The 27926-nt window shown below is 39.1% G+C and overlaps 1 protein-coding gene across 3 annotated transcripts in view; it reads right to left on the bottom strand.

Annotated features, from left to right (window-relative positions):
• Nucleotides 1-27926, bottom strand: part of DYNC2H1 (dynein cytoplasmic 2 heavy chain 1) — a 341276-nt gene that overhangs the window by 302438 nt on the left and 10912 nt on the right. For all 3 annotated transcript variants that reach the window (XM_055305872.1, XM_055305873.1, XM_055305874.1), the window contains exons 9-19: nucleotides 27714-27825; nucleotides 27258-27382; nucleotides 25958-26133; nucleotides 24295-24490; nucleotides 18710-18805; nucleotides 15409-15561; nucleotides 14706-14804; nucleotides 13515-13654; nucleotides 13207-13435; nucleotides 11653-11780; nucleotides 30-145 (exon numbers count right to left, since the gene is read on the bottom strand). In XM_055305872.1, coding sequence (XP_055161847.1) covers nucleotides 30-145; nucleotides 11653-11780; nucleotides 13207-13435; nucleotides 13515-13654; nucleotides 14706-14804; nucleotides 15409-15561; nucleotides 18710-18805; nucleotides 24295-24490; nucleotides 25958-26133; nucleotides 27258-27382; nucleotides 27714-27825 — 1570 coding nt within the window. The remainder of the gene's footprint in view (nucleotides 1-29; nucleotides 146-11652; nucleotides 11781-13206; nucleotides 13436-13514; nucleotides 13655-14705; nucleotides 14805-15408; nucleotides 15562-18709; nucleotides 18806-24294; nucleotides 24491-25957; nucleotides 26134-27257; nucleotides 27383-27713; nucleotides 27826-27926) is intronic.

Below are 27926 nucleotides of genomic sequence, written 5' to 3'. Positions count from 1 at the left end.
TTAAGATGCAAATTAAAAAGTGTACTTACCCTGGATGGACTTCTTCAAGGAGAGAACAAGCATATCAAATAACTTCTGGATGAGATCATCGATCACAGTCTTCACAGGGTTACAATTAATATTTAAACAATCTACCTTGACCGCACTGAAAAATGCCAGTGGACATACTTCAACATAAAAGACTTAGTAGAAGAAAAGTCTCATTATAGTGATTTTATGTAACACATTTCAAAATGTAACTCAGAGTATTACTGCGATCTTTAAGCACATTTAGATTTCATTCAGTAAAAATGCTTTCCACGTGTTATTATGAAGTTTTCATTTAAACAATGATTTTGCTATACTACAGTTTTTTAGTCTCATATGAATATATTTAAACACTGACAGGCCCTTTACTTGTCACAGCATGTAATGCACTTATTTGAATATTCGTAACATGATATCAGTATTCTGTAGTCAAAGTCAAGTCATAAGGGAAAGAAAATAAACAGAGAAAGGGAATATAGATTACTAAGACAAAATAATAAGATGCCATTTTATAACTATAAAATTAACAAAAATGTAATGAACTGTTAATTCATATCTTCAACTGTGTGGGGAAACAATTATCAGAACTGCTGGTTAGAGTATAAAACCATGCCATGTTTGTGAGAAGCCATTTAGCCATATGTATCAAGTAATTTTAAAATAGGCACATTCTTTGTCTTTATAACCTTGCCTTTAGACTTATCCTAAGGAAACTTTCAGAGCAGATCCAAGATTTATAGAAAAGTATCCTCTTCAAAGCATTAATTATAATAGTAAAAATTAGAAATAAGTTAAATATAAAAATGGCAAAATAATTATATATCCATACAATTATTACCTAGTGATTTGAGGACTAGGTAATAAGATAAAATACTGAAGATCAGTGTTAAATAACAGGATATGATATAATCTAAATTTTGTAAGTATATGTACTAATATATTCAAAGTATCAAATATTGAGAACAATTTCTGTATTTTAAAAAATTTATAAAACAAATGTACTGTTTTAATGATCAGGAAAAAAAGGCATACATTTTTTAAGAACACTAATTCTCATTATCCTTAAAGCAAACTGTAATGTTCTAAGTAAACGGATGTTGAACCAGACTTGTTCATCTAAGGAAATCTCATGCTTATCTTAAATTATACAAATTTTTTAAAAGGTTGAAAATTATGGTCACAAAGATTATTATTACAAAACTACTCATCCTTTCTGAAGCACAGGGCCAGGTAACATTTTAGAAAGCAAATTATATGAGTTAAATATTCACTTCTATTATAAAAACATTATTTTCCCCTAAAGCTTATTCTCAGTCACCCACTAATTGCAGTTTTTTTTTTAAGATTTTATTTATTTATTTGAAAGAGCACAAGCATGAGCAGGAAGCAGAGGCAGAGGGAGAAGCCCTCCCAAGGCAGGACTCAATCCAGCATCATGACCTGATTTATGATGGAGCCACCCAGGTGTTCAACTGCACAGGTTTAAACTGCAGATCTTTACCAGCAAAACTTAAGAGCCAATTTACTTAATATGAAATTTCAAATAATTTTTGAAATTGTGAGACCTAAAATGTCAATATTTCTAATACTTGATAAAGAGAGATGATTTCAGTAAACCTTATAAATTAATTATACCATAGTTTGCTAAAGAAATAAGATAAAGTGGTCTGATTGCAGCAAAGTTGTACTCATTGACTACAGAATCCTGTGGTCAGGCTGAATTCACCTTTCACTTGAAAACACTGGTAACATGAAAAGGAGGCTCCAAAAAAAAAAAAAAAAAAGAGGCTCCCTTCAGCCATAGATAAAATGGCATGCCCTAGGCAGCCTAGCCCAAAACCATGCCCTTCCTATAGCATCCAAAATACATGAGAATATAGCTTTTCTAATCTTACAGTGTATTTCTAAGTCTCCATGAGATAATATCTGTGTGCCTGTAAACATGTATTTGAGCTTTCATGAATACACGTTAATTTATTAGCGGGAAATAGCAAAATGGAAAAACGGAATGCAGGACGGGCATTCTTTTTGTTTGGTTTGGCAGCCACGGTGAGGAAAGCTGTCTACACTGAAGGACAGACAGGCTGTACTGACGGCAGCTCAGGCTCTTGAGCACTCAAGCACAATGAGCAAGACTGGGTTCAGAGAGTATCCAGCAGAGAAGAGAAAGCTCCATACAAACGCTACAAACTAATATTAATGGCATATCATTATCTTAATCATCTCAGCTCAAACTCTCAAGTCATTTGTCTCTTCTCTACTCTTCGTCCCTCATTTCCCTCCCACCATAAGACGTTGTAAAAGTATTTTACAATAGTTCATTATAGTTCCTCCTCCCCATTTGAGTACCAACCACTTAATTCAATTACTCATTCCTGGTCTCCTGGTTAACGACAGACTAACCACTCTTCCTCCAGGATCTATTTCTTCAACTAAAACTCCTACGTTCCAGATTAACATCCCTCATGTAGACATACTGACACACTTCTGTCTAGAAATCTTCAATAGCTAACCACTCTAGTGAAAGAACCACTCTTCATTCTAGTATGAAGAAAACTCAAATTTCCCATTTTAGAATATAAAACTCTCCCAAATCTGTATGTTAATTACCCCTTTCCAGAACATGTCCTCTAATCCCTGATAAAACAGTTACTCACAAAATTCCCAGTTAACCAACTTCTTATTTTCAATATATAAATCTCTTTCCTGGACCTTTAAGCGAACCTTTAATTCTTATTTCTCCCTGTCAAAATTCTAGTTTAAGGATTTCTATATTAAAGAAACTTCCTCCAATTTTACCCCAAATGGATGCAATGTCATCATCCTGTACACCTCCACAGTTTTCTGTTCAGTCTCTAAAATGGAATATTTTATCTGGTAATAATAACTATAATCATTAACATTTACTGAGAACTTCACCTGTACCAGTATTTTATATGCAAATTACTCATTTAATTCTCAAAACACTTTATGTTAAATACTATATTTGTAACTATGTTAAAGCTGAGGAAATGGTGGTTAACAGACTCTAAATGGCTGTCCAACTCTTGCAGCTGATATGAGCCATGTCACTCCAGAGCCTAATCTCTTAACCCCTGTGCAGACACACGTACTGCATCATCAAACAGCAAGCAACTTGAGGTGCTCTGTCTTCATTTTTATACTGCCACAGGACAAGGTTTGCATACTATAAATGCTCACCAAATAGTTATTAAACGAATGAACAAATGAAATAATAAAAGTAATATTATCCTTTATAGGTAATATATGCACGGTTCAACAGGCCTTTCATTGAGCTTATTGCAAAGAGTGGTTCCAGTGATGTGAATTTCATTTATGATGGGGGAGCTATATTCTCAAGTAGATGGGTTGTGACATGCCCCTCAGAGGGTCTCCTCCACATTTAGGGCAGCACGCACAGGCAGCACTGTGTTGTGAGACTGCCAGGGCATTCCAAAAGAAAGCAAGCAACACAAATCAGAGTCAAATGTGAGATCCTCATGCCAGGTCTGCAGGGAAGCCTCTCCCCACCGCCCCTCCCCCCAATCTACTCTCTCCAACTAGGTCCCAGCCAGCAGAACTTCTAGAAGAAAAATTTCTTTTAGTCTTAGCAATGTCCTACTCCGAAAATACTCCAGAGTCACAGCTGGGCTTTATAGGAGGAAAGAAGGTGACCTGACTTCCATACCGCCAAGTGAAAAGTACCTTTACCATCGCACAGCGGAAACAGTTATAGCACACATATAATGACTAACTTCCGACTAACCTTGGAGTGGACGGGGCCAAATGGCAGAGGAGTAGGGTCCCCAAGTTACCTGTCCCCACTAACTTACATAGATAACTTTCAAATCATCCTAAAAACCTACATTTTTGACCTGAGATTTGAAGAGAGAACAGCTGTAATGCTACAGAGAGAAGAGTCTGCACTTCTAACAATGTAGGAAGGTAGGAAAAAAAATAAAGGATCAACTGTGGGAGGCGCCCCACGAAGAGCCTGGCTCAGGCCAGGTGGCGGGTGGCAAGAGCCTCCAGGACAGCAAAGCCCAGACCCAGAAAAGCAGGAACTTTAAAACTCTGCACTAGATTCTTCCGGGACAGAAAGGCGCTTAGCTGGGAACTCGGGCAGAATCGTGGGAGGAGCAGTGGAGCCTCCAGTCTCCCGGAGTCACTAACAGAGGGAGTGCGGGGGGGGGGGGGGGGGGGGCATGCCACACACCCCTCAGCTGAGCTCCGGAAAGGGAGGAAGTGCGCACCCAGCAGGGCCTTGGGAGCTCAGGCAGTGCCTCCAGGCAGAGGGGGCTGTGCCCTGCTGCCTTCCGGAGCCACAGCCCCCAGGAGCACGATTCCAGCAGCACAGGCCCCGGATCACAGGGTGCCAGGGGGTGACAGCCACCTGTGATCCTGCGCTCCCCCCGGGACAGGTGGAGGTGGGGAGCACATAGGACAGCGAGGATGCTCCTGCAGCTGGGCACCCCCAAACTGTGCAGGTCAGCGCCCCAGCCGCACCGGGAGCATCCAGGCCAGTGTAGACCAGGAGACTGCAGTAGTTACTATGAGGAGTTGACTCCAGGGCTGGAGAGCTAGTTGACACCAGTGGTGTTGTTCCTCCTGGTGTCACCCTGTGCCTGGGATGAATTGGGGCTGCCAGGGAACAGGGGCTTCACAGGATAAACAGCTTCCACTGAGCCCTGCATCTGGCAGGGGGCGGGGCAGCTCCCCCAGATGCACACACCTGAGAATCAGCACAGCAGGCCTCTCCACAGAAGACCAGCTGGAAGGACAGGAGAAGAGCAAGTTCTTGACCAAGCCACGCTGGAAGGCTCCAAGGGAAGGCCAAGGGTTTATAGTATATAGAATCAGAGGATACCCCTCCTTTTTTCAGTACAACTCGTTTTCGCCACCCTGCACTTAAGAAAATGACTAGAAAGAACTCACCACAAAAGAATCAGAAACAGTCCTCTCTGCCACAGAGTTACAGAATGTAATTACAATTCAATATCAATTGAAGCCAATTCAGAAGCACAATTATAAAGCTACTGGTGGCTCTGGAAAAAAGTATAAAGGATTCAAGAGACTTCATGACTGCAGAATTTAGATCTAATCAGGCCGAAATTAAAAATCAATTAAATGAGATGCAATCCAAACTGGAGGTCCTAATGATGAGGGTTAATGAGGTAGAAGAAAGAGTGAGTGACCTAGAAACAAGCTGATGGCAAGGAAGGAAGCTGGGGAAAAAAGAAAAAAAATTAAAGACCATGAGGAAAGGTTAAGGGAAATAAATGACAGCCTCAGAAGGAAAAATCTACATTTAATTGGGGTTCCTGAGGGCGCCGAGAGGGACAGAGGACCAGAAAGCATATTTGAACATATCATAGCTGAGAATTTCCCTACCTTGTGAAGGGAAACAGGCATTCAGATCCAGGAGATACAGAGATCCCCCCTAAAATCAATAAAAACCATTCAACACCTCGACCTTTAACAATGAAACTTGCAAATTCCAAAGATAAGAGAAAATCCTTAAAGCAGCAAGAGACAAGAGATCTCTAACTTATATAGCGAGAAATATTAGATTAACAGCAGACCTCTCAACAGAGATGTGGCAGGCCAGAAAGGGCTGGCATGATATACTTAGGGTCCTAAATGAGAAGAACATGCAGCCAAGAATACTCTATACAGCAAGGCTCTCATTCAGAATAGAAGGAGAGGTAAAGAGCTTCCAAGATAGGCAGAAACAGAAAGAATATGTGGCTACCAAACCAACTCTGCAAGAAATATTAAGGGGGACTCTGTAAAAGAAAGACGATGCCCAAGGATATAATCCACAAAAACAGGGACTGACTGAATAGGTATTATGATGACACTAAATTCATCTTTCTTGATTTTTTATAAATTTTTTATTGGTGTTCAATTTGCCAACATATAGAATAACTCCCAGTGCTCATCCCATCAAGTGCCCACCTCAGTGCCCGTCACCCAGTCACCCCCACTCCCTGCCCACCTCCCCTTCCACCACCTCCAGTTCATTTCCCAGAGTTAGGAGTCTTTCATGTTCTGTCTCTCTTTCTGATATTTCCCACTCATTTTTTCTCCTTTCCCCTTTATTCCCTTTCACTATTTTTTATATTCCCCAAATGAATGAGACCATATAATGTTTGTCCTTCTGCGATTGACTTATTTCACTCAGCATAATACCCTCCAGTTCCATCCACGTTGAAGCAAATGGTGGGTATTTGTCGTTTCTAATGGCTGAGGAATATTCCATTGTATACATAAACCACATCTTCTTTATCCATTCATCTGTCGATGGACACCGAGGCTCCTTCCACAGTTTGGCTATTGTGGACATTGCTGCTAGAAACATCGGGGTGCAGGTGTCCCGGCGTTTCATTACATCTGTATCTTTGGGGTAAATCCCCAGCAGTGCAATTGCTGGGTCGTAGGGCAGGTCTATTTTTAACTCTTTGAGGTACCTCCACACAGTTTTCCAGGGTGGCTGCACCAGTTCACATTCCCACCAACAGTGTAAGAGGGTTCCCTTTTCTCCGCATCCTCTCCAACATTTGTGGTTTCCTGCCTTGTTAATTTTCCCCATTCTCACTGGTGTGAGGTGGTATCTCATTGTGGTTTTGATTTGTATTTCCCTGATGACAAGGGATGTGGAGCATTTTCTCATGTGCTTGTTGGCCATGTCTATGTCTTCCTCTGTGAGATTTCTGTTCAAGTCTTTTGTCCATTTCATGATTGGATTGTTTGTTTCTTTGCTGTTGAGTTTAATAAGTTCTTTACAGATCTTGGAAACTAGCCATTTATCAGATACGTCATTTGCAAATATCTTCTCCCATTCTGTAGGTTGTCTTTTAGTTTTGTTGACTGTTTCTTTTGCTGTGCAAAAGCTTCTTATCTTGATGAAGTCTCAATAGTTCATTTTTGCTTTTGTTTCTCTTGCCTTCATGGATGAATCTTGCAAGAAGTTATTGTGGCCACGTTCAAAAAGGGTGTTGCCTGTGTTCTCCTCTAGGATTTTGATGGAATCTTGTCTCATAATTAGGTCTTTCATCCATTTTGAGTTTATCTTTGTGTATGGTGCAAGAGAGTGGTCTAGTTTCATTCTTCTGCACGTGGCTGTCCAATTTTCCCAGCACCATTTATTGAAGAGACTGTCTTTTTTCCAGTGGATAGTCTTTCCTCCTTTGTCGAATATTAGTTGACCATAAAGTTGAGAGTCCACTTCTGGATTCTCTATTCTGTTCCATTGATCTATGTGTCTGTTTTTGTGCCAGTACCACACTGTCTTGCAATAGTAACTCTGAATGTGAATGGGCTTAATGACCCCATCAAAAGACACAGGGTTTCAGATTGGATAAAAAAGCCAGCCCATCTATTTGCTGTCTACAAGAGACTCATTTTAGTCCTAAGGACACCTACAGTCTGAAAATGAAAGGTTGGAGGAGCATTTACCATTCAAATTACCCTCAAAAGAAAGCAGGGCTAGCAATCCTCATATCCGATAAAGTTTATCCCAAAGACTGTATAAGAGATGAATATTTATGCCCCTAATGTGGGAGCTGACAAGTATATCAATCAATTAATAACCAAAGTAAAGACATACTTAAATAATAATACACTTATACTGGGGGGCCTCAACACGACGCTATCTGCAAATGACAGATACTCTAAGCACAACATCTCCAAAGAAACGAGCTTTAAATGATACACTGGACCAAATGGATTTCACAGATATTTACAGAACTTTACATCCAAATGCAACTGAATATACATTCTTCTCAAGTACACATGGAACTTTCTCCAGAATAGACCACATACTGGGTCACAAATCAGGTCTCAACTGATACCAAAAGATTGGGATTGTCCCCTGCATATTTTCAGACCATAATGCTTTGAAACTTGAACTCAATCATAAGAAGAAATTTGGAAGAAACTCAAACATGTGGAGGTTAAAGAGCATCCTGCTAAAAGGTGAACGGGTCAACCAGGAATTTAGAGAAGAATTTAAAAGATTTAAAAAATTCATGGAAAATGAGGAGAATGAAGATACAACTGTTCAAAATCTTTGGCATACAGCAAAAGCAGTTCTGAGAGGGAAATACATCACAATACAAGCATCCCTCAAAAATCTGGAAAAAAACTCGAATACATAAGGTAACCTTGCACCTAAAAGAACTGGAGAAAGAACAGCAAATAAAACCTACACCAAGCAGAAGAAGAGAGTTAATAAAGATTTGAGCAGAACTCCATGAAATAGAGACCAGAAGAACTGTGGAACAGATCAACAAAACCAGGAGCTGGACCTTTAAAAGAATTAATAAGATAGATAAACCATTAGCCAGCATTATTTAAAAAAAAAAAAAAGACTAATAAAATCACGAATGAAAAAGGAGAGATCACAACCAATACCAAGGAAATACAAACGATTTTAAAAACATATTATGAGCAACTATACACCAATAAATTAGGCAATCAAGAAGAAATGGACGCATTTCTGGAAAAGCACAAACTACCAAAACTGGAACAGGAAGAAATAGAAAACCTGAACAGGCCAATAACCAGGGAGGAAATGAAGCAGTCATCAAAACCTCCCAAGACACAGAAATGCAGGGCCAGATGGCTTCCCAGGGGAATTCTATCAAATGTTGAAAGAAGAAACAATACCTATTCTACTAAAGCTGTCCTGAAAGATAGAAAAGGATGGAATACTTCCAACCTCGTTCTCTGAGCCAGCAACACCTTAATTCCAAAACCAGACAAAGACCCCACCAAAAAGGAGAATTACAGACCAATATCCCTGAGGAACACAGATGCAAAAATTCTCAACAAGATACTAGCCAATAGGATCCAACAGTACATTAAGAAGATTATTCGCCATGACCAAGTCGGATTTGGGATGCAAGGCTGGGATGCAAGGCTGGTTCAACACTCATAAAGCAATCAACGTGACAGATCATATCAACAAGAGAAAAAACAACCATATGATCCTCTCAACAGATGCAGAGAAAGCATTTGACAAAATACAGCATCCATTCCTGATCAAAACTCTTCAGAGTGTAGGGATAGAGGCAACATTCCACAGCATCTTAAAAGCCATCTACGAAAAGCCCACAGCATATATCATTCTCAATGGCGAAACACTGGGAGCCTTTCCCTTAAGATCAGGAACAAGACACGGATGTATACTGTCACCACTGCTATTCAACATACTACTAGAAGTCCTAGCCTCAGCAACCAGGCAACAAAAATAAATAAAAGGCATTCAAATTGGCAAAGAAGTCAAACTCTCTCTCTTCACAGATGACATGATACTGTACATAGAAAACCCCAAAGACTCCACCCCAAGATTGCTAGAACTCATACAGCAATTCGGCAGAGTGGCAGGATACAAAATCAATGCCCAGAAACCAGTGGCATTCCTATACACTAACAATGAGACTGAAGAAAAAGAAATTAAGGAGTCAATCCCATTTACAATTGCACCCAAAAGCAAAGATACCTAGGAATAACCTAACCAAACAGGTAAAGAAGGATCTATACCCTAAAAACTACAGAACACTTCTGAAAGAAATTGAGGAAGACACAAAGGGATGGAAAACTATTCCATGCTCATGGATTAGCAGAATTAGTAATGTGAAAATGTCAATGCTACCCAGGGCAATTTACACATTTAATGCGATCCCTATCAAAATACCATGGACTTTCTTCAGAGAGTTGGAACAAGTCATCTTAAGATTTGTGTGGAATCAGAAAAGACCCTGAATAGCCAGGGGAATATTGAAAAAGAAAACCAGAGCTGGGGGCATCACAACGCCAGATTTCAGGTTGTACTACAATGCTGTGGTCATCAAGACAGTGTGGTACGGGCACAAAAACAGACACATAGATCAATGGAACAGAATAGAGAATCCAGAAGTGGACCCTCAATTTTATGGTCAACTAATATTTGACAAAGGAGGAGACTATCCACTGGAAGAAAGACAGTCTCTTCAATAAATGGTGCTGGGAAAATTGGACAGCCACGTGCAGAAGAATGAAACTAGACCACTCTCTTGCACCATACACAAATGTACACTCAAAATGGATGAATGATCTAAATGTGAGACTAGAATCCATCAAAATCCTAGAGGAGAACACAGGCAACACCCTTTTTGAACTTGGCCACAGTAACTTCTTGCTTCTATGAAGGCAAGGGAAACAAAAGCAAAATGAACTATTGGGACTTCATCAAGATAAAAAGCTTCTGCACAGCAAAAGAAACAGTCAACAAAACTAAAAGACAATCTACAGAATGGGAGAAGACATTTGCAAATGACATATCAGATAAAGGGCTAATATCCAGGATCTATAAAGAATTTTTTTTAAGATTTTATTTATCTATTTACGAGAGACAGAGAGAGAGAGAGAGAGAGAGAGAGAGAGAGAGAGAGAGAGAGAGAGAGAGGCAAAGACACAGGCAGAGGGAGAGGCCGACTCCAGGCAGGGAGCCCGACCTGGGACTTAATCCCGGGTCTCCAGGATCACACCCCGGGCCAAAAGCAGACACTAAACCGCTGAGCCACCCAGGCTGCCCTATATAAAACTTATTAAACTCAACAGCAAAGAAACAAACAATTCAATCATGAAGTGGATAAAAGATATGAACAGACATTTCACCAAGATAACAGACATGGCCAACAAGCACATGAGAAAATGCTCCACATCCCTCGCCATCAGGGAAATACAAATCAAAACCACAATGAGATACCACCTCACACCAGTGAGAATGGGGAAAATTAACAAGAGAGGAAACAAAAATGTTGGAGAGGATGTGGAGAAAGGGGAACCCTCTGGCATTGTTGGTGGGAATGTGAACTGGTGCAGCCACTCTGGAAAACTATGGAAGTTCCTCAAAGATTTAAAAATGGATCTGCCCTATGACCCAGCACTGCTGGGGATTTACCCCAAAGATACAGATGCAGTGTAACGCCAGGACACCTGCACCCCAATGTTTATAGCAGCAATGTCTACAATAGCCAAAGTGTGGAAGGAGCCTCAGTGTCCATCAAAAGATGAATGGATAAAGAAGATGTGGTTTATGTATACAATGGATTATTACTCAGCCATTAGAAATGACAAATACCCACCATTTGCTTCGACATGGATGGAACTGGAGGGTATTATGTTGAGTGAAGTAGATCAATCGGAGAAGGACAAATATTATATGGTCTCACTCATTTGGAGAATATTAAAAAATAGTGAAAGGGAATAAAGGGGAAAGGAGAGAAAATGAGTGGGAAATATCAGAGAGGGCGACAGAACATGAGAGACAGCTAATTCTGGAAAACGAACAAGGGGTGGTAGAAATAGAGGTAGGCGGGGGTTGGGGTGACTGGGTGACAGGCACTGAGGGGGGCACTTGACCAGATCAGCATGGGGTGTTATGCTATATGTTGGCAAATCGAACTCCAATAAAAAAAAATATATACCGCACTGGGTGTTATTCTGTATGTTGGTAAATTGAACACCAATAAAAATTTATTAAAAAAAAAAAAAAAAAATATATATATATATATATATATATATACCAAAAAAAAAAATGCATGTAATAAAAGAAAAAAAAATAACACCTTCCCATACCTTGGAAGTCGTTCTACTTCTTTCCCTTTTATTTTTAGTGCTTTAAAATTTTTCTCCCAATCATGTACAGTAGAAAGATGTTTTTCCACTAGAGCTTCCATATCAACTTGCCCAATTACAATCCACTCCTATTTAAAGAATGAAAAACATTATTAAAGAAACAATACTAACATATTAACATGTAAAAGCTTAGGGTCTAACTTAACACTGATAAAAAGGGACAAATGTAAGGTATTCAAATGAATTTCAACATAAGTATGCAAATACAGCTATTACTGTAGAGCCTAAAGGATGAACAGGGAAGAAAACTATTTAACATAGTAAAATACGGAGATCGTAACACTTTTTTTAGATCACAAAAACCTTTAAGATTCTCTTCTCGAAATTGATGTATACACAGAATCACCTTGGCAAAGCCAACACTACAAATCTGAAAGTATCCATATCCAACCCACTCTAGAAACCAAAAATATAGTGTAGTAGAATATTTCTGTGATGCAGAAGCAGCATCACAGAGGCAGTTCAGAAACCGGTTGAATACTCAGTCATCCGTCTCAGGAGCATCATAAATGAGCATTAAATGAGGAATGCAGCTGGGATTTATATTTGGAGGGTGGTAGGATTCACTCAAACAAAAGTAAAAAGTTACATCATCTTAATGAAATTGCTTTACTCCATGGATTGCTCTTGATCCAAAGCATGAAGAAAAAGGATATATTTTTGTGAGAGGAATTAAAATTGACACAACAGGACCCTGTCATATTCCATGTTGATGCAACAAGAGTTTCTCAATTTTCAAATAGTCAAAGACAGGTATCTTAGTATAACTTTTTTTCTCATCTGCAGTATAAATGTAGGTTGTATAAGAATCCTCAACTCTGACTCCACCTTGCTATATTTTTATGTTATGACATAAGATAAACTGCAGATCGTACATTTCATACTAATTCAATCAGATGAAATATTAGAATAACATGAAATTACATGTTCCATACCCCAAAGATACAGATGCAGTGAAATGGCAGGATACCTGCAACCCAATGTTTATAGCAGCAATGTCTACAATAGCCAAACTGTGGAAGGAGCCTCAGTGTCCATCAAAAGATGAATGGATAAAGAAGATGTGGTTTATGTATACAATGGAATATTCCTCAGCCATTAGAAACGACAAATACCCACCATTTGCTTCAACATGGATGGAACTGGAGGGTATTATGCTGAGTGAAATAAGTCAATCGGAGAAGGACAAACATTATATGGTCTCATTCATTTGGGGAATATAAATAATAGTGAAAGGGAATAGAAGAGAAGGGAGAAGAAATGGGTAGGAAATATCAGAAAGGGAGACAGAACATAAAGACTCCTAACTCCGGGAAACGAACTAGGGGTGGTGGAAGGGGAGGAGGGCAGGGGTTGGGGGTGAATGGGTGATGGGCACTGAGGGGGGCACTTGACGGGATGAGCACTGGGTGTTATTCTGTATGTTGGCAAATTGAACACCAATACAAAATAAACTTATTATTAAAAAAAAAAAAGAAATAACATGTTCCATACCTTATGTTGATGTAAAACCGCTGATAATCTCCTGAACAGATCTTCAGCTTTGCTGAAAATAGTCAAAAATCCACTTGCATTTCTATCAATCATAACAGAAAAAATAGACTCCTCTCCTGCCTCACCCACTCCCTTAAACTGATTAGGAATGCCGATGAACCTCTTCATTTCTCTATAATATTTAGCCCGGATTTCTTCAAAAGGAGGCCTGAATTGTAATCGTCCTTGTCTGAAAACAAATAAATAACTTCAAAATATGAATTAGAAAAATATAGACTGAGAATTAAAATGGGTCTAAAAAACCTTACTTGTACATTAAGTCTATGTTTATTTCCGGCAGGTTCTCACTGAGTGCTTCCAAACCCATCTGGTACTGGTGCTCCAGAGCTTTGTACAGCTGATGATTCCAGTGCTGTTTCCACGCATGCATCTCGCTGGCCTGGAAGCCCTGATAGGTTTTATTCACAGTTTGTATTTAAAAATCTAGGTAGTACAATAGAGTTTTCATTTCAAGCTCTTATATCACATAAAATTATATGCAAAAAAAATCCTCATTTTAAACATCTTAAAACATGAAATTCCTTAGTTGCTACTTATACAATTCATATGGAGTCATATACGAAATTCTCTCATTTTCATGCTTATAAATAGTACTCTGAAAGATCAGCATAATTTAAGAGATCGAGTTAATGTCAAATAGATTTTAGATATGGACTTTATGATGCTAAAACAAAAAAGAAACTAACAGAAACTGGTTTATTTCATGAACTTAGTAATCCTCTTTCTAAAATTCCATCAAGTAAAGAGCTCTTCTCTCCCCTTTTCACTCTAGAGATACTCTACTGCACATTTTTTTAAAAATAATATACTTAAAATATGAGTATGCTCCGGAGAGTTTACACATTCTATTTTTCCATATAACCAGAAATACATTGTTTCTAACATTTTTTATTTTTTCTTCAAGATCTGACAAGTGCATGAACATAATAGGTAGGTCACCTGGCTCACATTCCACTAAGACCCCACCAGCACCCATGTAGCAGGCTCTGTGCTAGCCACTTTCATATACATTTCAAAATATGTATAGATCTGAAATTTCACCCCAAAATGGGGAAAACATATGGAGTTATTTCAATTAATAGGCTTCTGCCTAAGCTCAGCTTTGTGTTCTACAGATATCACAATCACCTACAAGAAAACTAAAGAATGATAAAATTTAAGCACCAACTCGCAGCAACTACCAAGTCTGAACTGAGAAATCTGGCATTCCTTAAGATGTATGGAAACTCGTTTTTATACTTTTTTTTGTTTTTGTTTTTTTGTTTTTATACTTTTAAATGTAACAGCACTGCCAATGTGTGGTCTATGTAATTCAGTAAAATTCTAAATTTATTAGGAATTTATTAAAGATTTACCTTCATGAACTTTCCATCAATTTATATATTCACCTTCTGCAAAGGTCATACTCAAAGTGTAGACCCCAAGTGGACATACTTTACCTGTGCTTCTACAGTGGCTAAGCCAGTTCTCAATTCTTGTAATCCATCTTTCCAGCGCTGTTGCTGCCTCAGCAGATCAATATTCATAAGAACTACCACCTGTTAAAAATTAAAGTATGATAGTCTCAAAGGAGCCCCAGAAAAAAATAACTTTTCAGTGGAAAAACCTGAAAGACTCCACTGTAACCAAGTGATGATATTAACTCAACCTAGAAGACACATGAATTCCTGAATAAGGCCGTGGCAAAGGCAGAACGGCAGTGCCGAGGCATCTCTGTCCAAACTGTATCACCTCCCTCTAATAATGAGAAAATACCACGTACACCCATAGCAAGAGACTTCTACAAACAACTACCTATAACAAGCTGGTGAAACAGAAGGAAAGCCTGAGGAGGACGCGCCTGCAGAGCCTCCAAAACTTCATGCAATGCAGGATCCTGGACAGGATCATGGAGAAGGAAATGGAGAGCAGCGGAAAAGCTGGAAAATTTAAAGCCATCAATTCCCTAGTTTTGACAAGCGTACTACGGAAACACAAGTTGTTGACAACAGACGAAGGCGAAGGCAAGTGTCAAGTCTGCTCTACTTCTGCAACTTTAAGTCTGGTAGATAACTGACTTCCAAATAAGAAGTATTTATATATCCCAATTACCACTTAAGTAATACTAGTCATAGCTTATCCAACTTTATAAATAAAACGTACCTTCTCACAAAATATAGTGTGCCATTTCCTCAGTTTCCTATTTTCAGTGGCAAGTCGTTGAGCAGCATTTTGGAGTTTTTGGATGTAGCCTTCTAATTCTTTAGGATTATCCCAAGTAATTTGTGACTTTCCCCCACTTCCTGCTTTCGAATTCTAAGGTATAACAAACATCGTTTAACATTTAAATGCATCTGTCCTTTCCTAAAGGTTCCACATTCAAAATCTTAAGTCCAATTACCCCTAACACTCATCTGCAATAAAAAAGCATATAGTAATTTTTCCATTTTACAAATGGTAAGGCAGTCTTGCAAACTGGATAGCCCCATCCCTTCCAAGTTCTCCCTCTGAGAGCAAAACCATCTGATGACATAGCACACTCAGAAGGAAGGGAGAAGCAAAAAGGCAGACTGAGCAGAGGCTGACAGGCTTCCCTACCATCGCCCTCACATCTGGGAGACCCTCACATCTGGAAGCCTCCACCCTATAGCCCCCTTCAGGAAAACACACACACGCACGCACGCGCATGCGCGCGCACACAAACCTCCAGAAGAAGCCTGTTCCCTCTAGCTAATGACCAGGCGAGGAAAACAGCAGCCTAACAAAAGCCAATCTTTTTAGCAATACCCACCCTACTCTTGCCAACACCGAGGGGAAAAACCGCGCTCTGCAGTCTGTGTTGTACCAGACAGCTGAGCTTCTGTCCAGCACTTGTCAAAGGCAGGCAGTGCTCCACGTCCCCTGCCAGGGTAACGAAAGACCAGCTGAGCCTGCACCCCTGCTTTGCAGCAATGGACGAGTTGGATGGTGCCTCCCCCCTGAGCCACACTGGTAGGCTCAGCACAGAGCTGAGGTGTAAGACTGGGCCCTGACCTGCCTCTCTGCTCATTGGCAATGCTCTGTTCTCATCAGTGTGCTGCTACCTGCGAGGCCCAGCCAGCCTCTCCTCTGGCCCCACAGGGCATTCATCGTGTCAGAAACATCACCCTACGCACAGAGGACAAGACACTCAAAGGGCAGCTTCTCAGCTGAGGCCGCGACAGCCAGAAGCAAGCAGAACCTCATCCCTCAAGTGCAAAAAAAAAAAAAAAAAAAAAAACCTGTGAACCATAGATTGTGTACCTGCCTGAAATATCCTCCAGGAGAGAGGGGGAAGGACAACTCTCAGACAAAGAAAAGGGGGGAGAATGTATCTGCAGCAAACCTGATCTGAAAGCACAGCTACAGGCAGTCCTCTGGGTAAGAATTGCAAAAACACTGGGGTGAGGAAAGTAAACTATCCTTCTCAAGAATTTTTTAAATCAGATGCAGTGATTGAAGCAAAAATTAGAGTCCCATGTGAGTACAGAGGAGTCTACATCCTCAGAGCAAGTACACAGAAATGGAGTGAGAAGGGGGCTACAGGAGTCAGCTCTCAGCAGATGTACGGCCAGCAACAAGGCCTAGAATATGGAGAGCCTCAATCAACAGCCGAAAATGAGTGAAGCGAGGATAATACCTCCAACAGAATCCGCTGTGGGATAGCTTAAAAAGCAATGACCTTGTCATTACCATGCACCAGTTACTGCTGTATTCCCTGAGATTATAAAATCAGTTAAACTGGAATCCGTGCTCTCTTCTCCAGTTAGCAGCCAGGAGATTAGAAAGAGCCTCCCTGTTCCTTCTCCTTCCATCTTGGTTCCTTATCTACTCTTCTGTCTCATTTAACACATGCTAAACGGATTATTTACTTCTCACAACTCAATTTCTCATGGAAAAATCGAGAGGTTACTTTGAGTACATTTATTAGGGAAAAAGAGTTTAAAGGTATACAATTAAATATTATAAGGTGAAAAATAATAAAATATTATCCCATTTTCAGAAGTACACTTGCAAATACCCCAGAAAAAAAAAGCTTACAGGATATTCACCCACTATTAAGAATGGCCATCCCTTGGTGGTACAATTTTAAAACTTTTTTTCCTTTTTGTTTACCAGAATTTTTTAAACTTTCCAATATAAATTCATATTGAGTTTTGGCAATAAAAAAGTTTATAATAGGAATTATCTGACTTCTAATAAATTTGAAGTCTGAGAACTAGCGTGCAGAACAGTTAGTGGAACCGGTCTGCATGCTATCCCTCAAAAGGCCCGATCCAAAGATGGACCCTTACCTGACACCTGAACACCTGCAGCATGGTGGCTTCCCATCACCCTCACCTTTAAGACTGGTTCACTGTACCCAAACTACATGGCTTCTGCTGAACACCTGATATCCTCCTGGGAACCTGGAATTTCAGTACAGAGCAGGCACAAGACACCTACATGACTAACCCCCGGTGAGTGTCTGGGCACCAAGGCCCCCGATGGTCTTCCTGGAGACAACACTTCACACGTAAGACAGCTTCTTGCTGGGAGAGTGAAGGATGCCCTGTGGAACTCCACTGGGAAGGACTCCTGAAAGCTCACACCTGCTTTCCCTGGGACCTCACTCTCATGCCCTGTGCTAACTCTGCTCTGCAGCCTCTTGCTGTTATAAATCATAAATCAATCAGCTGTGAGTAAACTATACCCAGAGTCCTATCAGTCCTCCCAGAAAATCACAGAACCTGGGGGTCTTTTTTTTTTTTTTAAGATTTTTTTTTATTTATTTATTCATGAGAGACACAGAGAGACAGAGAGAGAGGCAGAGACACAGGCAGAGGGAGAAGCAGGCTCCATGCAGAGAGCCCGATGCGGGACTCGATCCCAGAACTCCAGAACTCCAGGATCATGCCTTGGGCCGAAGGCAGGCGCTCAACCACTGAGCGATCCAGGCATCCCGAACCTGGTGGTCTTGAGGAAAATCACAACTAGCAGTCCACTTCCAAATAAAATAAGAAAAGGACAAATTCCTCTTCTACTTCCTTTTTAAATATTTTATGTCTGTTCAGACTAACACTGTAGATTTCAAAACCCACCAGTCACACAGTAACAGTTTAAAAACTATTGTAGGTTTTTCTAATGCCATATGTGTGTGTATTGAAACAAGCACAGATAAAAAACAAACACTAAATTATAAAATCAGGAGATGATGAAAAAGCACTTAAGACTCTGGTATATCAAGACCTCACACCTCAGTGAGTTAGTAAATAGCATACCAACCATATACTATAGACACTAAATCAATTGATCAAACTCTTTGTGAAACACTATAACCATTTAAATCTACAGATGGGAAAATGTTACTTGTTAAGAGTAAAGGAAGTCATTGGGGAACAAAACAAAACTTTAGATCAATGGTAAGTGTCAGGGTATCTAATTATAACATAAAAAGTCCATTTACCTTAATTATCTGTTCAAACGCTAATGCAGATTGTAGCATCATTGGTCTCTGGCTTTGAATCATTTGTTGATCAATAGAATTATAAAAATGTGCCACCTACAAAGTAAAAGTATAATTAGCAATAATCAATAATAACAATTTTTCATTTGTTTTCATTTTTAATTATTTGAATGGAAATAACCCTTCTCATGCTAAGATTTAACAAAAAAAATAGTTTTCATCTCTAATAGAGCATTTATGCATGTATTAGTATATGCAATCAACAATTACATGTTGAGTTCCTATAATCTGCCAAGTCATGCCCTAGGGGCTGATTAAACAAAGATCATAAAACACAGTCCCTACAATCAAGAAGTTCACAGTCTCAAGAGAAATAGAGGAAACCAGTAAAAGCATGTTAAATGCTAAACACTGAACTCATTCTTGCAACTCTCCAAACCTGCTCTTTCCTTCTTCAGTACAGAACATGTAATTAACCCATTTCTCAGACCAAAAAAATCTTTGAGTTGTCCATAACTTTTCTCTCACATCTCACATCAATGGCAACCACTGACTATAATTTTAAACCTATATTAAATCCAGCCATCTCGCCCACCTCTACCCATCCCACACCCGTCCAAGCACCTCATCTCTTGACAAGACCAGTCCCCTAAATGGCCTGTTTCCAGTCATGGCTTCCTATCATCTCTTCAAAGTATTCAAAGAAGCCAGAGTGGTCCTTAATCCTTAAACATAAATCATACCATACACCTGTGCCTACTCAAGCACTTTCAAATGACTTCGCAGTACATTTGAGAAAAAAAATCTAAAATCCCAAAACTCTTACCTAAAACCTTCCAAAGGCTCCCCAATATACTCAAAAATAAAATCCAAATCCAAGACCCATGGCCCTACCCCAGCACAAACATTTTACATAAACTGGCCTTTAGCCCAGCCACAAACCCTCAGTGCACTGCAGCCACGCTGGCCTCCTTGCTGCTTCTCTTCCCTTAGGAACACGGCATGAAATCTGTTTGCTCTGCAGACAGCAGTCTTTCTCCAGAATCCTGCATGGTTCTTTTGTCACTGTGTCAAACCTCTTCTCAAATTTTACCTTTCACCCAGGCCAACCCTGACCACTCTGTATAGAACAGCAGGCTTTGTCACAATCTTTTTTTGGTTTTCTTTTTCTTCAAAGTCCTTATCACTACCTAAAACTACCTACCTATGTGTTTGCTCTCTATCTCCCAAATAAGAATGACAGCTTCAGGAACAGTGTCTAGCAAATAGAAGGCACTCAATATTATTAAAATTAATCAATGAATCAAAGTAACAGAGATACCTGGGAACAAACTGAGGGTTGCTGGAGGGGAAGGGGTGGAGGGACAGGGTAACTGGGTGATGGGATGAACACTGAGTGTTACATGCAACTGATGAATCACTAAATTCTACATCTGAAACCAATGATGTACTATCTGTTGGCTAATTGACTTGAAATTAAAAACAAAAACAAAGATACCTACAAGGTAGAGTAATGAGCAAAAAAGGATACTGTCAACTCTGTTGGGGGCAAAGGAAAATTTCAGGGAAGCAGATCAAGTGGACACCACGGTGTGAGTCTTAGGAATTTATAAAGACTATTTTTTCATTTTTGTATCCCCAGCACCTCACAAAATTCTTGGCCCAAAATTTGTGCTTAAAAAAATATTACCTAACTGGGGTGCCTGGGTATCTCATTCAGTTTAGTGTCCAATTCTTGATTTCACATCAAGTCATTGTCTCAGGATTGTGAGATCAAGCCCTGTGTCAGGCTCACATGCTGGGTGTGGAGCCTGCCTAAAATTCTCTCTCCCCCTCTCCCGCTGCCCTTACCCTCCCTCTCTCTCTCTCTCTCTCAAAGAAAATAAATTCCCAATTTTATAGACCGTTCACTTCTTTCCACTAGTACGTATAAAAATATGCTTTATTTGGTGGAGAATATCTATTGTACTTATTCTGCACCACATCAGTCCAAGATAAAGCCTAATCAAGAAAACTAGAATACATATTATTATTACAGCAATCTGGCCATGCTATGATCTAATCAACTCCTGCTTCACACTCCCTACTCCAGCTACATACCTGCTCATAAGTAAAGGTGTACATAAATATATTTCCCTAGAGATATGCAAATACTCTATGACCATCCGTTCATCATTTGAGCTCCTATTGTGTTATACTAAATACACAAGACACAAAAGTGAGCAAGCCTCTTTGCTTTTAAAGATGCAGCCCCTCTTTATGAAATGCTCACCCCACCCTACCCTTTGTGGTCCTGAGAAAACATATGTATACTCTTCCAGACTCATACCAAACAGCATTCCTCTGTAAAGATTTATCAATGCTGCCTCTACCGTCACCAAGAAATAATTGAAAACTCCCACCCCTATGCTTTCACATGACGTTCCAAAAGTCTCCAATTAAATACTCATATTAAATATTTTGTCAAGTTTTCAAATATATGTCACCAATACATGAACTGTAATGGAATAAACATGGGCTCTGGAGTCAGATTTGGAATCAAATCCCAGCTTCATAACTTATTAGCTGTATGGCACCAGGAAAACTATGTTACAAATCTTATTCCCAATTAGATCAGTGAGAAATGGAAGGTGAAGTGAAGTAACATAAAGTAACCTATTTATGGAATTTCATAAATATCTACCAGAGGCCTTGATATTTAATGAGAACTCAGTGTTTCGTTTGCTCTGTCCCACTAGACCAAGGATTCTCAACCACAGTTATTTGTACCCAAGGGGACATCTGACATCTGGAGACACTTGATTGTCAGAACTAGACAGGTGCAACTTGCCAGCGGTACTGCTAAACATCCACAATCCACAGGACATTCCCCACCAAAAACATCTGTTCCTTCTTCACAGGGTTGCAACAAATAATCTTAAGATCTTTGTTGAATCAGAAAAGACCCTGAATAGCCAGGAAATGTTGAAAAAGAAAACCAATGCCGAGAGCATCACAATGCCAGATTTCAAGCTGTATTACAAAGCTGTGACCATCAAGACAGTATGGTCCTGGCACAAAAATAGACACCTCGATAAATGGAACAGAATAAAGAACCCAGAAATGGGCCCTCAACTCTATGATCAACTAATATTTGACAAAGCAGGAAAGAATATCCACTAGAAAAAGAATAGTCTCTTCAATAAATGATGCTGGGAAAATTGGACCCCCACATGCAAAAGAATGAAACTAGACCATTCTCTTACACCATACACAAAGATATACTCAAAATGGATGAAAGATCTAAATGCGAGACAAGAATCCATCAAAATCCTAGAGGAGAACACAGGCAACACCCTTTTTGAACTCGGCCACAGCAACTTCTTGCAAGATACATCTACGAAGGCAAAAGAAATAAAAGCAAAATGAACTACTGGGACTTAATCGGGATAAAAAGCTTCTGCACAGCAAAAGAAACAGTCCACAAAACTAAAAGACAACCTACAGAATGGGAGAAGATAGTTGCAAATGACCTATCAGATAAAGGGCTAGTATCCAAGATCTATAAAGAACTCATTAAACTCAACAGCAAAGAAACAAACAATCCAATCATGAAGTGGGCAAAAGACATGAACAGACGTTTCACCAAAGACGACACAGACATGGTCAACAAGCACATGAGAAAATGCTCCGCATCACTTGTCATCAGGGAAATACAAATCAAAACCACAATGAGATACCACCTCACACCAGTGAGAATGGGGAAAATTAACAAGACAGGAAACAACAAATGTTGGAGAGGATGTGGAGAAAGGGGAACCCTCTAGCATTGTTGGTGGGAATGTGAACTGGTACAGCCACTCTGGAAAACTGTGTGGAGGTGCCTCAAAGAGTTAAAAATAGACCTGCCCTACGACCCAGCAATTGCACTGTTGGGGATTTACCCCAAAGATACGGATGCAGTGAAAAGCCAAGATACCTGCACCTCAATGTTTATAGCAGCAATGTCCACATTGGCCAAACTGTGGAAGGAGCCTCGGTGTCCATCGAAAGATGAATGGATAAAGATGTGGTCTATATATATAATGGAATATTACTCAACCATCAGAAAGGATGAATACCCACCATTTGCTTCGATGTGGATGGAACTGGAGGGTATTATGCTGAATGAAGTAAATTAAGTATTATGCTGAGTGAAGTAAATCAATTGGAGGAGGACAATCATCATATGGTTTCACTCATACGGGGAATATAAGAAATAGTGAAAGGGATTATAAAGGAACTGAGTGGGAAAAATTAGAAAGGGAGACAAAGCATGAGAGACTCCTAGCTCTGGGAAACAAACAAAGGGTTGCAGAAGGGGAGGTGGGCGGGGGGTAGGGGTAACTTGGCGATGGGCACTGAGGGCGGCACTTGATGGGGATGAGCACTGGGTGTTATACTGAACTTCTAAAAAACAAAACAATCAAAACAAAAAAGAAAAAAACTGGTCCAAAATGTCTACAGCACTGAGGCTGAGAACCGCATGCCAAAAGATGACAGTATCTTCATGTTTATTTCTTCACTATGCTGTGCATGGCACTGTAGGTGCTCAGGGGATTCCTGCTGAAGGAATCAAGGAGAGTCCAAGTATGTGCCTCTCAGAAACTATTCCTGCCCCACTAAGATCTACTAAGTGGGAGAAAAGACAAAAAATATCCAATACTCCATAAAAGTGTTCAAAACTAATTTGCACATTGCATACAGAATGGGGAGTAAACAACTAAAGAAAGACACAATACAGACAGGGACTTATGAGTGGGGAATCAAAGGATGACTTACAGTTTTCTAATAAGAGGGAACAGAAGGGTGACTGGGTGGCTCAGTGGTTGAGTATCTGCTGGCTCAGGGCATGATCCTGGGGTCCAGGGATCAAATTCCATATTAGACTCCCCATAGGGAGCCTGCTTCTCCAGCTGCCTATGTCTCTGCTTTTCTCTGTCTCTCACGAATAAATAAATAACCCCCCCCCAAAAAAAAAGAGGGAAGAGATACCAGTGCATGGAGGTACATTCAGAATTCAGGGTATAGGTAGTGGGGGTCACAGTTAGTCAGGTTAGCTACAGTATGATTAGGCCTGGTTTCTGTGCTAAGGAGATAGACAATGTGGCCATAAGAGTTGGTTCTAAACAGGAAAACGATGTGATGGCAAAGTGCTGAGCCAGAAGACCTAGGAAATGACCAAAGCTAACAACCAGCCCATCAGCCTGCTAACTCTCTAAGAATCTGACTCTCGAAGACAAGCAAAGGACAGAGGGCCCTTTGATTAGAAGCTCCTTTAAGATCCATGCATGTAATATGAAAGAAAAAGGGGAAAAAAAAATAACATTCTATCTTTCCAAATGCTTAGAATGAATAATAAATACCACAAATTAATGAATTCCTCTAAAGGTCTGCAAAGTAAATTTTGTAAGGTAGTCATTTAGCAAACCATAATTTCCAAAGACATACTGATGCTATTCCATTAGCCTCCCCCCAAAAAAATCAAATTTAGAAAACAAAGCCCTTAAAATATTCTAATGTAATAAACTCAGAATAGTCATATATTCAAAAATATAATGTCATACTTGTTTAAGAATAATTGCTTGCTTGCAGAATTTCTGTGCAATATTTGCAACTTGCTGTATTTTGGCAGGAATAACAAAGCCAAGTGCAGAAAGCTGACGAACTTCTCTCAGGAGAATCACCAAGCGATCTGAATAATGTACTTTTAATGATCCATCATTAGGATCCAATTCCATAATTCGACTATTAGCCTCGATACTACAAAATAAAATTACTTTTTAATATTCACATTCTCACTCTTTGAACAGATGAAAAATGCAAAAATTTTTACAACTTTTCTGTAATTATAGTTTTCAAGCAATCTTTTCTTCATATAGTAGCTCACAATTTAGATCTTGGTAATAAACTACAATATCCAAAAATCTATCATTACATTAATATTCCAACCAAGTCATTTCTGATAAGAAAAATCAATCTCTTAGTCTTCAGCTAAGACTCAAAACTGGCATCATACCACAGAGAGAAAAGGCTTGATATTCTTTTTCAAAAGGGTTCTCTTAGATATTAAGTCTGTCAACTTGGTTCTTTGATACTTTTGTTAAAGGATTGATGATAAAGAACATCAAAATGGGAGGAGTAGAGATATTCAAATGTTTCATTCCCTCTACTCTTTGTTTAGCGAAGGACTGTCCTTAGTGTCTCCTGTAAATGCTACAATAGCAATTTTTAAATCAGGGCACTCGAGTCAGGATGATCGTGAAAATATTGAGCCAAATTACTCAAACTACTATATTTTCATGACTTCTCTTTCAGGATCAGTTTTACATAATACTTATTCCTTCAGATCACTTTCACAATTAAGAAACTTGGGTCTTAGAAAGTAAGCTACTGAAAAGCAAAGAACAAATTTATTTTACCCACCTAACAATGCATGTAAGAAAGCCTAACAAAAAGTAGATATTTTAAAGTGGCTTAGAATAATGATTTAACCCCAACTTTCCTATATCATAAAGCCTATCAAAAATTTCGAATGGTGATTTTTTTTGCCTTTATTTGAAACTAATCTTCAAAAGTACTTTCTACATACCAGCATATCCCGAAATATATTCTAAAACACACCAATTCTATGGAGCAATAAGGGTTTAGCCCAGAAAAAAAGCAGGAGTCAGAAGATTTCATTGCCAAATAGGATACAGTGGGTTGAATAAAGTTGAACAGGATTCTTTTCAGAGGCCTCAGTCCCCGGCATGCTACCATACATAGTGGAACTCCACCAGAGCTGCAGTGGTAAAAGTGTGAACATTTTCCAAAATCAGCCGACTACAGAACTCTTTTTTTGGCCTGGAGCACCTGTCATATTTTAGGTTCATGGTAGGAAGGGAAAGAGTTAAATGGCATACATAAAAAGGTAGAAAAACACACATGAATACCAGTAGCAAAACATATGGGAGAGGAAAGCTGAATTTTAAAATGAAAATCTGCAGACCTGACAAACACAAGAAGCAACGGGGGGCATGGGGGGGATAATCAACTGATTATCTTCAAAGCTCCAACTTTAATGACTTAAAAGTTAATCAAAAACTAACAAAAAATGTTGTAAGGAGCAACAGCAAGTTTGGAGAAAGGAGAGAACAGAGAAAATTAATTCCATCTTGCCACTTAGATTACTAACATAAGAAACAAGATCCTTGCACCGACTTCACTGTTTAGTGTGTCGATACTTACCACAAACCAGACCTGGAATCAGACAAACCAGACTGAATATCCCTGGACCAGTCATCAAATTGTTCTTGTTCATACAGTTTAAACTGGTCTAACAGATCTTCAGCACTTCGATGGAAAGACCGAAATCCAGACAAGTCAAATAGAAGAGCCTCAGCAATCTTGAGAGTATCATCCACCTTAAAAAGACAAATTAACAAAAATATTGCAAGAATATATTATTACAAAATTAGTATGAAATGAACCACCTTCTCCAACCTGCGATTCAGAAATTACTTTCCCATTCAACTATAAACAGTAGAAGAGGAGATGTGCCTGTGAATGTAAGATCAGCCCCTATTTTGCTTCTGATTGTACCACCTCAGAAGAGCAAAACAGAGGTAACACATATAAGGCATAATCAGAAGGGTAACATGGGGAAAATTCAGATGAGACCCCCTATGTACTCAGCAACACTCCTCCACATAATTCAGCAATTATGTGGTCATTGGCTAAGTGCTCTGGTGAGGAGCTCACACAGTATCTGCCAATCTGAATGGCAATTAGAGGGAAGAAATGCCTCTCTTCCACAACTGTACAAAGAACATGAGAGCACTTTGGAAAGATGACAAGATTGGGTAGAATATTCCATATAATAGAACAAAAATACAACTTTGAATAACTCTCAAACATACTAGCCTTGATAATACTGTCTGCTTGCTCTTAATCACAAACCATAACCAATTAATATCCATTACCTAAGTCAATGGAAGACACTGTACCACATGTTAACTAGTGAGTACACAAGAATCTTAGATCAAGTTTGAGAATACCAAAATATTAAAATAATAGCTGTTAAATCCATAAATTGCTAATACTATCCTAGGCAATGTCATAATTACATTTCACCTTTCCTTTAATTTCCTTTCAACCTAGAGTTACCTACATACATATACTTGCAGATAGGCTTTGCAACTACCAAGATTTTGCAATGATAATCTCAAAGGATTAAAAAAAAATCCTTTGAAAACATGTATAAGATGATACCCTCTTATATATTTTTTCAAAAGGCACTTTACCTAGAATGACTGACTGCACCTGAATGATGTGCTAGTGATTTCTACATAGAAGATGAGCAGACCACTTGAACCCTCAAGCCTCCTCTGTACATTTTTTCAGAATTCTACATTTCACATGAAAATTAGATATGCCAAGGAAAACAGGGAATTTTTTTCATGTTTTCACTAGAGGCTCTAGAATGCCTTCCATATTAACTTAGCACATTTTACAATTACTATTCTTCAACATCTCTTAAAGCTGATACCTTCAGTTCCAACTGGTGAACCCAAACTATATTATTAACAACTTCCGAAAGGTTTTTGCCAGAAAGCGGCCCAGATGCTTCACCAGGAACTCCTCGGCATCGATTCTCAAAGTCTAACCGAAAATCTGTAAAATTTAAATCAAATAAATTATTACACATATTCAGCAAAGATTTCCTAAGTGCCTTCCGTGCACCAAGTACTAAGTGAAAGGTTATATTTAGAGAAATCTTAAGACTTGGTCCTTTACCTTTACTCTTAGGGACCTTACCATGCATCAAATGAGACAGGGAAAAAAAATAACTAGTTAATTTTAAAAATCTGTAATTTATAACAAAAATATTACATTAATTGTCAGCATATATAAAATAGGCTTAATTCCAAGAAATTGGAATTAAGAAAAAGAACCTACAAAATATTTTCTCAAGCAAACACTATAATATCCAATAAACTTTTACCTTTAACGGAGTCCACAAGTCTTGCCAGTAAAGCTTCTCTTTCTAACATCAATTCTTTACTTATAGTTGGACGCTTCACCAACTCTTTGTATTTCAGAAATGCTTGAAGAAGCTAACATAAAATAAGTACATGTTCATCCTAAGTCGATCAACTTGGTAAATAAATATTTCCGAAAATAGCTTAGGGATATATTAAAAGTAAAATATTTCAAT

This window comes from Nyctereutes procyonoides, unplaced genomic scaffold (genome assembly GCF_905146905.1).
Source record: "Nyctereutes procyonoides isolate TBG_1078 unplaced genomic scaffold, NYPRO_anot_genome, whole genome shotgun sequence".
Classification (NCBI taxonomy): Eukaryota; Metazoa; Chordata; class Mammalia; order Carnivora; family Canidae; genus Nyctereutes; species Nyctereutes procyonoides.
This window is presented reverse-complemented; position numbering and strand designations above follow the sequence as displayed.